The 11,423-nt window shown below is 36.7% G+C and overlaps 1 protein-coding gene across 2 annotated transcripts in view; it reads right to left on the bottom strand.

Moving 5' to 3' along the window:
• Positions 1-312: 312 nt before the first annotated feature.
• The window catches only part of ghdc (GH3 domain containing), an 18,488-nt gene continuing 7,377 nt past the window's right edge, over positions 313-11,423 (bottom strand). For both annotated transcript variants that reach the window (XM_059530636.1, XM_059530635.1), the window contains exons 5-11: positions 9,847-9,966; positions 8,562-8,859; positions 8,046-8,235; positions 2,276-2,347; positions 1,581-1,714; positions 1,218-1,306; positions 313-1,126 (exon numbers count right to left, since the gene is read on the bottom strand). In XM_059530636.1, coding sequence (XP_059386619.1) covers positions 905-1,126; positions 1,218-1,306; positions 1,581-1,714; positions 2,276-2,347; positions 8,046-8,235; positions 8,562-8,859; positions 9,847-9,966 — 1,125 coding nt within the window. In that variant the 3' untranslated portion in view covers positions 313-904. The remainder of the gene's footprint in view (positions 1,127-1,217; positions 1,307-1,580; positions 1,715-2,275; positions 2,348-8,045; positions 8,236-8,561; positions 8,860-9,846; positions 9,967-11,423) is intronic.

The raw sequence follows: 11,423 nt of genomic DNA on the forward strand, positions 1-11,423 counted from the left end.
ATTTCGGTTTGTTTCTCACACAAAGTTATATGGCTCTAGAAGACTTTTAACACAGCTTGAACTATTAGAAGTAAATACTTTGTATTCCACAGATACATTTCATACTGCATTAAAAACTAAAAAAAGTAATGTAATATTTCACAATGTCAGTCATAAATGCTGAACTGCTAATGAGCCCTAAAACAATGTAGCAATGTGCAGTGCATGCACTTGATACGGTCTTGTGTGGTTTCAAGTAATGTCCAAAAGGAAAAAAATCGATCACTGGTAATATTGGATATCAGTGAAATAGATTTTGTGAGCTAATAATAATAATGATTATTATATTTAAATTTTTATACCAGATTATAATTCACAAGCTTTCAATTACATTACAGTCTGATGATGGACTGTCTCATTTGGTCAGAACAAACTATGAGCACGAACGTAGCCTGAAAGTTACTCAGGTTTTTGGAAATGGAAACTGAGGTTGGAAGCATACTCTACACTACAGTAATTTTCTATGAATCAATCACTACCTATAGAAACATTGTGTGCTAAAGAAGGAAAACATCCAAAATGTGCAGTATTGGGGTCCTCCAGGACCTGGCTCAAGAACCATCTCTCTGGCAGCACCAAGCAGATCTTTAAACAATTTTTTTCCAAACAATCCTTGTGAATTTCATTGCTTGGACAAACAGATAGTGCCACCCTAAACTCGCACCACTGGTTGAGCCAATGTTCCTGTGTTTGGCTGGTCTGAATGCTCAAATGGATATCTGCTTTGAAAATGTTACTACCACAATGGTACACTTTTCAAAGGAATCAATATAACAACCTACCATCTCTGGATATAAAATGAGGACAGCAGAAAATATTTTAACATTGCCAAAAATGACACTTCATTCATCTCTAATTGAAATGCTCATGAAAAAGCCCTCTGCAGTAGAAAGTCTGCCATCTCTCTGCTGCGAATCACACGTTGAATTTTGAAGTTGTTGGACGAAGCACTGGAGAAGGCCATCATGCGATCTTTCAGGTCTTGGAAAGTTCCCTCACGAACGAGCTGAACTCTCATTGGTCCGATGCTGCCCTTCATCCTGAAGGATCGGTAGATATCAGAGTCCTCCTGTAGGCAGTGGTCTAACTGTTGGATTTAAAAAGCATTCTAGAATATAACGAGCAGTTAAAGAGAAGGGTCTCTTCAAAGTTCTTAAATCAACATTACAGATAATCACCTTATATCTTTGTTCCTCTGAGAGGTTCCTCACACCATTTAGCTCAACAAACACAAGATAATGCGGCTGAGCTATTCCAGATTCACTGCCTACAGTAAACACAAACAACACATTAAATGCAACATTTAATACATTTATTTGCCTTTCAGTATTACATAAAACATCAACCTTAGTTTCCAGATTCTATACAAAACATACATTATACTGATGTTTACCCAGATAGACCCAGACGTAATTCTATAACACAATTCACACGTATAATAACAGCAGAAATATTCACAAACTGCTATAAAGAGTTTAAATTGTAATGTTCCTGGAACATTCCTTTAAAATACAAAGGAATTCATAAAAGACAAACATTACCTAAAATGCCACTCTCAACGCAGCTGTAGTCTATTAGTCTGGCTCCTGGCCACTGTGTCACTGCCTTCTTAAGAGCCCCCAAAAACAGTGATTCAGACACTTTCTCACCACGCACGCTCAACATCTGACCACGCCTGAACACACACGTTAAACAAAAAATTACACAGAAATTATGATTGATTAGATAAGTGCTTCTCAAAATCTCAGATAAGGTACTATCTTCAGCTTTTTCAGACTTAGGCAAAAAGAAAAAAGACATGTATGAATTTGTTAGAAAGTGTAATGACTGTAGAAGCATGCATAATAATATATACTACTGCAAGGGCAAACTGAATAATACTGCTCCAGTGATTAGTCAGAACAGAACACCATCAAACATAACATGAATACTATTTCAAGTTCATGCATTCCCTGGTAATCAAAACCCATAATCTTAGAATTGCTAGTCCTACACTCTACTGTTTGAGCTACAAGAATGAAGCTACTGCAGAAAACTTCACATCCCTATTCACATTTCGCACTGCCAAATATCTTGTAGACACATAAAAATATTCCAAATGTAACAAGAAATTGTAATTACAACCTTAAAAAAAAAAATTACTTTAAAGTGTTGTGCTGTATACCACCTGAGGACACTCAGTGGTATTACAGTTTAAGAAACATTTGATTACTTAATGTATAAAAAAAATGTGTACCTATACTGAAACTCCACTTTTGGACACTGGTTATGAAACCCAACTACTTTCACAACATCTCCAATGCGATACCTGAAAAACACAGATGACAGACTTTAGAGAATGTCCACTACATTGTTTCACCAATTTCCTCAACATTTTACTTTCTCAAAATAAATTATTATTATTATTTTTTTTATATCCAATACACTAATTCATGGCATCATCCATGTCCTTAAAGAACCATACTCAAAAACAGCATTACAGCACTTGCTGTTCACAGGTAAAGTAACTTACAGTAACAAAACACATTCAAAAATGTGGGGGAGATTCACAAAGAGTGGACTGCAGCTAGAGTCAGTGCTTCAAGAACTGCCTGCACAGCGTATAACGTAAAGTTGGTCAGTAAAGTTGGTGACCAACTTTACGGAGATGCAGATTTCATTTTCCAACAGTACTTGGCACCTGAACACAGTGCCAAAGCTACCAGTACCTGGTTTAAGGACCATGGTATCCCTGTTCTTAATTTGCCAGCAAACTCGCCTAACCTTAACCCCATAGAAAATATGGAAAAATATCTGTCAATGACTTACTGACGTACACAAAAACCAGCTATGTATTAGACCCGGAAATAACTTCTCTCTCTCTCTCTCTCTCTCTCTCTCTCTACATATACATATATATATATATATATATATATATACACACACTGTATATAAAGTATATTATATATTATGTAAAGTTTAATATTATACATTATAATATAATATAGTATTATAGTTACTGTATTATATCCAAGTTGTCTGTCTGGAATGCATCATTAGGTTAACATTTCAATAAACGATAGTGTACTACAATTACGAGCCATTCTATAATGCCGCGTTTCCACCGAAATTACCCGGAACATTTGTACCAGGAACTTTTTTTCCCAGGAACTAGTGTTGTCACGGTACCAAAATTTCAGTATTCGGTACCGATACCAGTGAAAATCCACGGTTCTCGGTACCAATTTCGGTACCAAAGCAAAACACAAAAATATGCTAATTAAAAAAAAAACTTTTTAGCACTAAAAATAAAACCAATGCCATTCTTTATACTTATTTACAATTGTGTTTAAAGTTTTTCTACAAGTTATATAATTATGAGAAACAGTAAACAAGTTTCACCGAAATTTAATTTGTCTTTTAATTTATGAAATTTAAACATTTTATTTCTGGTAAATAAAGGGGATTTTCTATTAAAATTAAAACATGTAAGAAATATTGTGATTTATTTCTTTAAAAAATAAAGTTTTATAAATTTTTTCAACAGTAGTAGCAGTATCACATACATTTTACTAAATAATAGTAATATTTCTAGCACAATGCCTTTATGTAAAAATGAACTTTTAGGCTAATGAATGCATATTTGTCATTTTAACTGAACTTAAAACTGGTGGTGATGCTTAAGATATTTTTGGTCATTGATGGTTTCTGTAAAAAAATAGTAATAGATCATATTAATTATTATTCATATTAATTATTATTAAAAGATAATACTACTACTAATTCTACTATCATACTAATGTATATCCAATGCACTATGAATTGATGAGCTGATGGGTTCATGAATATTAATCACGTTGTCTGCGTTCGGTCAAACTGATTTGCTGAAATCAAAACAGGGACGGTACTAAATCAGCGCCCAGCCAATGAAATTGCCATTTGCGCATTAGCTCCGCCCACTACCGGAGAAACCGGTATGTCTTCTGCTTGTTCAAAAATGAATATGAATAATTCTAAATGAACTCCATTACAGTTAAAGACAATAAAGAATAGTTTACATATAGCGTGTCGATTCAGCGTGGTAAGACTCTCACTCTCTCTCTCTTTTGCATGTGTGAGAAACTGAAAAGATCGCTTGATGGAGAGAGAACTCTGAAGCTCAGATGCTGAAATTAATGCAAGCGTCATGCGCTTCAGTCTATGTAGTAAACAAACGCGCACGTCTCTGTCATTCATTAATTCACACAGAGACGCGCAGAACACGGATTCATATTTCAAACAACTTTTGCGGCTTAACATTTACAGATACTGGTCCATATGGAGATTTGATTTGATTAATTTATGCTAACTTTGACAAATTCTATGACTGTCTCATAGAAGTTTCATTTTCATGACTGGATTTTGAGATTCCGTCCTCATTTTCTGCTTTGCGGAACCGGGTTTGAACGGGACCTCGGTACTACCGATACTTAAAGAAACCTGGTACAGTCACATTTAAATTTTTTTAGTACCGACTTGGTACCGAAGTACCGGGTCTTTTGACAACACTACCAGGAACTTTTTCCCCCCAGATCCGTTGCTTTCTGCTTTTCCACCGCAGTGTAAAGTAAGTACCGGGAAGATTAGGCAAATAGACTGGTGACGTAGCTCTGCGCGCGTTTCTCAATAGAAAGTACGCTGATTTTGGATGTGCATCCTCCTCGGTAGTTCAGACTTTGTGCATTCGTCTCGGGAGTGTGATGTCCGCGACGAGCAAGTCCGGTAAATCTGTAAACAGCAGCGTACTTGATAACTTCAGTCAGCTGATCATGGCTACTGCAATTTTCCTCTCTGTATATTTACAATAAAAAGAAATAGGATATCAAATACCACTGCCTCCTTTCGTTTTCATTTTAACATAAGAACAGCTGCAGAAATGTACTTAGTTCAGGGATATGTGTATATACAGCCATTACAATGAAACAAAATATTATATAAATTTGCCTTTTTTATTTTCATTTTAACATATAGATAAATTGAATACAGACCAAAGAAAATCTGTTAGATTTACCCCGCAGCTGAATTATATTTTATGTTTAACCACTAAAGAGACATCAGAGCCAGCGGCACACATCAGAAGGTCTACCCGAGGTGAAGCTGCTTCTCGGCGGATAGATGATCACTGAGCTCTCGCTGATTGTGTTGAGCTGACCGTCTCTGAGATCGGTCTAAAATAGGCGCTGTCTTTATAAATAAACCACAGATTTGAGTTTTAAACAACTACATTCTCGCCTGAAATACTTTTAAAATTACATTTCATGACACAATAACACTAATATTTTGAAAATGATCCGAATAAATGCTACTTGAACTCAGCTGACCATGGCTACTGCAATTTTCCTCTCAGTATATTTACAATAAAACGAAATAGGATATCAAATACCACTGCCTCCTTTCGTTTTCATTTAAACATAATAACAGCTGCAGAAATGTACTTAGTTCAGGTATATGTGTATATACAGCCATTACAATGAAACGAAATATTATATAGATTCGCCTTTTTTATTTTCATTTTAACATATAGATAAATTGAATACAGACCAAAGATAACCTGTTAGATTTACCCAAAACGAATTATATTTATGTTTAACCACTAAAGAAACATCAGAGCCAGCGGCACATATCAGAAGGTCTACCCGAGGTGAGGCTGCTTCTCGGCGGATAGATGATCACTGAGCTCCCGCTGATCGCGTGGAGCTCACCGTCTCTGAGATCCGCGAAACACATTTTTAAATAGGCGCTGTCTTTATAAATAAACCACAGATTTGAGTTTTAAACAACTACATTCTCGCCTGAAATACTTTTAAAATTACATTTCATCCCACAATAACAGTAATATTTTGAAAATGTTGATCCGAATAAATGGTGGTTGAACTCAACCAATGCTGCGTGAACTCAACCAATCAGGATGTTTAGCGCCCAAGTCCCGCCCCCGAAAGTTCCGGAACTTTGAAAAAGTACCACCTCGCCAGCAGGGACTTTCTGAGGGGCATTTTTTTACCCGGAACTTTATTTAGTTCCTGGTTCCTGCGGTGGAAACACACCGAGTACCAGGCCAAAGTCCCTAGTTCCTGGGTAAAGTTCCTGCGGTGGAAACGGGGCATAAGGTGACATCTCAGCACTTGCCAAACAGATAGCGACTCCTAAGTAGCACTTAAAGCACAGCCATGTTCGATTGCTTTAAGTGCATTCTTGGGAAATGCACATGATACAATAACGAACAATCGTAAAATGACTCATAGAAAACGCTCTTAAGCGCTAAGATCAATCGTTATCGGGAAACCCAGCCCAGGCAGTTGTGTCACATTCGAAAAAGAATGTCCAACCAGATATTTTAACTTCACTTCTGCAAAAATAGCCTGTGCCATCAAGCGTTCCATGACAGAACTTTGTATAAAATGTGTAGTGGTGTAGTGTGGTGTAGCCATCAAGCGTTCCATGACAGAACTTTGTATAAAATGTGTAGTGGTGATGGGAAAAACACCAGTTGCTTCACAAACTTTGTGAAGCAACTGTTGTGAAGCAACACAGGCCACGACTTTGGGGGAAGTCGTGGCCTGGTGGTTAGAGAATCGGACTCCCAATCGAAGGGTTGTGGGTTCGAGTCCCGGGCCGGCAGGAATTGTGGGTGGGGGAGTGCATGTACAGTTCTCTCACCACCCTCAATACCACGACTGAGGTGCCCTTGAGCAAGGCATCGAACCCCCAACTGCTCCCCGGGCGCCGCAGCATAAATGGCTGCCCACTGCTCCGGGTGTGTGCTCACAGTGTGTGTGTGTTCACTGCTCTGTGTGACATCTGTGTGTGTGCATTTCAGATGGGTTAAATGCAGAGCACAAATTCTGAGTATGGGTCACCATACTTGGCTGAATGTCACTTCACTTCACTTCAAAATGATTCACTGTTTCGAAGTGCTCAAAACACCACACACTGGTGATGTCTGCTGGTCAAAACTCTGTAAATGGAATAAAAACTCAGGCTAAAACATACATAAAAACAACTTTTACAATCCCAATGCAAATGCTTTCTAGAAAGTATAATATATTAAATGCAATCAAAATAATAAAATACCATTAAAAATTAAGTGTCTGTATAATATGAGTCTTTAAAATAATTATCAATTTGCAAAGGCTTGTTTTGTTTGTTTTATGGACAGCTTGTCTAAACAGCCCAGGCCAGTAGAGAATATTAACTACTACTCATCCTTTTAATTACACAAATGTTTCATTTAAAATTTCTACAAATTGATCAAACTGATTCCGAGATCATATGTGACCCTGGACCACAAAACCAGTCTTAAGTCACTGGGGTATATTTGTAGCAATAGCCAAAAATACATTGTATGGGTCAAAATTATCGAAATTTCTCTCTGATTTCGCCAAAAATCATTAGGATATTAAGTAAACATCATGTTCCATGAATATATTTTGTAAATTTCCTACCATAAATAAATAAAAACTTAATTTTTGATTAATAATATGCATTGCTAAGAACTGCATTTGGACAACTTTAAAGACAATATTCTCAGTATTTAGATTTTTCTTGCACCCTCAGATTCCAGATCTTCAAATTGTTGTATCTCAGCCAAATATTGTCATATCCTAAAGCTTTTTAATTCAGCTTTCAGATGATGTATAAATCCCAATTTTGAAAAAATGACACTTAAGACTGGTTTTGTGGTCCAGGGTCATATATAAAAACCATAGACGCTGATTGAGTGGTTCGCCGCAAGGGGGTGATCGCATGATTAACGGGTTTACATCGGTTCACATAGATTGCCCCCCAAGGCAAACCATTCATTTCTAAAAGTTTCAAAACCGTTATAACGTAACAAAGCCTTGTTTACTGAATTCACATGACTGGGATTTTGATATGCACTTCGAATCATTGTTTAGAAAGAAATGATTCGTAAAGGTTTCCAAGCTTCATGAAGCAGTGTTTCAAAAGCGGCCATCACTAACGTGAAGAAGGAGGATCATGTACCTGACCTGAATAATCCTGAAGCGTTGGTGACCAGCAACTCATAGTTATGTCCTTCCTGAAGCTGCTCCATCAGGAGAGTTTTGGGCCATTCTGAATCCAGATCCTCCTCTGGTATAAACTCACAGAACATGGAGCGGGGACATAGGAGATATTGTCTGCTCTCCTGCTGAGGCCACAGGTTCACACCTATCAGGCCTGAAACATGAATTACAGACCATTATATTCAACTACTGCATGCATGTGAACTGTACTCTATGGCTACACATCTCAGAAATGAATGAAAATAAATGTAAAATTAAAATTTTTATTATTTCAAACTTTTGACCAGTAGTATACCTATAGTAATCCTAGGGTATATGCATAAATATATCGTTTTTAGGCATTCTGTAATCTGAAACTTAACCCTTCCAACTCTGCCCATGGAAAAAACAATAACACCGAGACCTATCATGGGTTATTATTTTAAAATATCACTATCCAGTTCAGAAATGTACACACAATATATCCATATAGAAACACACCTTCAGTGGCAGCGTAGAAAGGGGAGTAGAACGGGATATCTTTACAGTAGTGCCGCCGTAACATCTCCCCATAAATCTGGTTAGAACCTGAATCCACTGTCAGAACCAGGTGTAACTGGGGCCATATTCTGAGTGCGATCCTCTCAAAGCCTTCCTCAAACTGGGCTGTGAGCTCAGCAGCTCTATCTGGATCTGGCTTCATCAGTTTCTCTAGAGCACGGCGCACATCAGCCTTCAGGCTCAGACCGGAGTTTATCGTGCCCACTTCCACATCCACCACAAGATCTTTCCAACGTTCCTAAATGCAGATACACAGATTGCTACTCAGGATCTTTCTGATCAATTCAGTGTCAGTTATAAAAAAAAAAAAAAAAAATTGATTAGCCAAATCTGGGAGCAGGACAAGAATCTCAAGTGTAATGCCACTTCTTTCCGATTCTGTTGCACTTCATACATCTGTATTAATTCATGGTAATTAATTCTTTTTTTTTAATACTGAGTTTTGAAACATTTATGATTTAAAATGAATTCTTCATTATGCCTTCTACACTAATCAAATAAGCAAATTTAGCATTCCTGTTCACCTGATAGCATTTAAAACTTAAAACAGTGCTTCCCAAACCTGTCCTGGAGGACCCCCTGCCCTACACTTTTTGGCTGCATCCGAAAACTTATGCAGCTGACTTGCTGCCATATGAAGCACTGACTTTGCATGCAGCGTTTTTGCATGAAGGCACCTCATGAAACTGATTTCGGACCGACTTCTGAGGCAGCATAATGGTTTAATGATCTACAACAAAATAAAACAAGTTTTTGTGATACTACAATACTGATTTCTCGTTAGAACTAACATCAAAAGTCCAAAAAGTTAGTCAGAAATATACATTTACACACAAACTGACAACCAAAGGCAACTTTCAGACGCCATCGTTTTTTTTTTATCTCAACCATCACGGAATGGAATGCACAGGATTGTGGGATATCAAAGGCAGCAAAGGATACATCTATGCTGCCTTTAAAATTCAATCAGAAGAATCTACCTCTGGAGACAGGAAGTAAAGCAGAATTTGGATTCAAACGTGCCTTAATGCCTTCCTGCCTCGGAATGCTGCCTCCAAAAGCAGGGGGGCCTCCAGGACAGGTTTGGGAAGCAAGATACAAAATAAATGCTAATAATTGAGATGAACTACTAGATGATCATTCAAAATTGAAATTATGATTACATATTTTGCAATAAATAATGTAATATTGAAGCATTTTCTCAAAAGTTTGGACCTCAGTGTACCTGCAGGGCCTTGAAGGCATAAAAGACGGTAGAGCAGAAGTTGGATTCCAGCATGCCAAGATTGCGGTCTTTCAGCCCAAACAGCAGATGGAGATACAAGGTGTCGCTCTCATTCAGCACCTAGAGACATAACCAACAGTGTCTTTTAGATTCTATAAATTAGTGTTCTGATCAGATCTACAGTTAAACATTTTTTATTTAGTTGGTTGGCTCTTTTATCCAAGCTGACTTCCAGTGCCTTCACAGCATGGTTGTGGACTTGGGCACTGGGATCAGCATTTTAGAGACCTTCTGAACTCCACTGGGATTAGACAACATGTGTCAGGGCCTACTCATTGTCAGAATCATACTTTAGATTCATAATGTCACATGGAATTGATGTTAATGGCATTGAAATTCTGCGGCAGAGTAAAGATATCTCAGATCATCATCTAGTCTTTATTTTATTTGATCAATCAGACATTATCAAGAAGACTTGGGACTCAACTTGGAAAGACTCAAATCTTTTTACATTTCAGTTTGTTCTGAGCAAAAACTTTATTTTTTCATTCGGTTTCCAGTGTTCTAAGATCTCCTTTCCAACAGGTGACAAATAAATTGATAAGAGTTATCTGTAATAAGAGTGACACAGATAAGAGTTTTTTCAGAGACAGATGCGGTTGTAACTAAAATGTTTTGGGTTTTTTCAATGGTCTACATAGCAATGGAGAGGTTAACACAAGAAGAGGGGGGGGGGGGTTAGTTTTACAGCAGTAAAGTTTAATGTTTGACCTTCTTTGGAAATTTGGTTTCTGACCCATTAGAATCTCCATTAATTAATACTTATTTAGCCTATAAATCAATTAAATAATTTAACCCTATGACATTATGACTTTTACTTGGTACTTGTTAATATTTCATTGATTTAAATCTATTAAACTCCAAGACTGTTTAAAACAGTGCAGCAAATCAATGATCCATTGAGAGTAGTCAGTGTCTTATTAAAAGGCAAAAAGTTCTGTTGGATTGACATTCATTATACTACATTGATTTTATTTTGTCTCAGCATTTGAATAAAAAAAACTACAGAAACAAGTGTGTGTTCATCAGGGTTACTAAAGTTATAGCATTTCAATAATTCAGTTTCAGTTTAGTATTTTATAGCTGCAACAATTAACAAACCAACTGGAATTATTGAAAAGCTTTTCACGGTGTTATTGCTGTCTAGTGTTATTTTCATGTTTCTTGCATTTGGCTTCCAAACTGATTTTGTGGCCATTTATATTTTACTTAGCTTTTGAATTTCAAGTATGTTAGTTTTTATTTTTATTTCAGTTAATGACATGTTTTCATTTAGTTTAGTTACCAATTTGTTTTGTATTTTTTTATAAGAAACTGTTTTATAAAAATAACTTTAAAAAATCCTGTCCATATTTGGCTAAGTGAATACAAACGTGCAGCAAATCAATGATACAATCCCCACTAAACAATTTATTTAATTTTCTAATTCATTTAATTTTGTTTTGAATTCTCATATCAAATTGAACTGAAGTGAACATCTTTTAAAAGCCTACCTGAAATAGTCAAGTCAAGTCTGC

Source organism: Carassius carassius, chromosome 39 (genome assembly GCF_963082965.1).
Source record: "Carassius carassius chromosome 39, fCarCar2.1, whole genome shotgun sequence".
Lineage (NCBI taxonomy): Eukaryota > Metazoa > Chordata > Actinopteri > Cypriniformes > Cyprinidae > Carassius > Carassius carassius.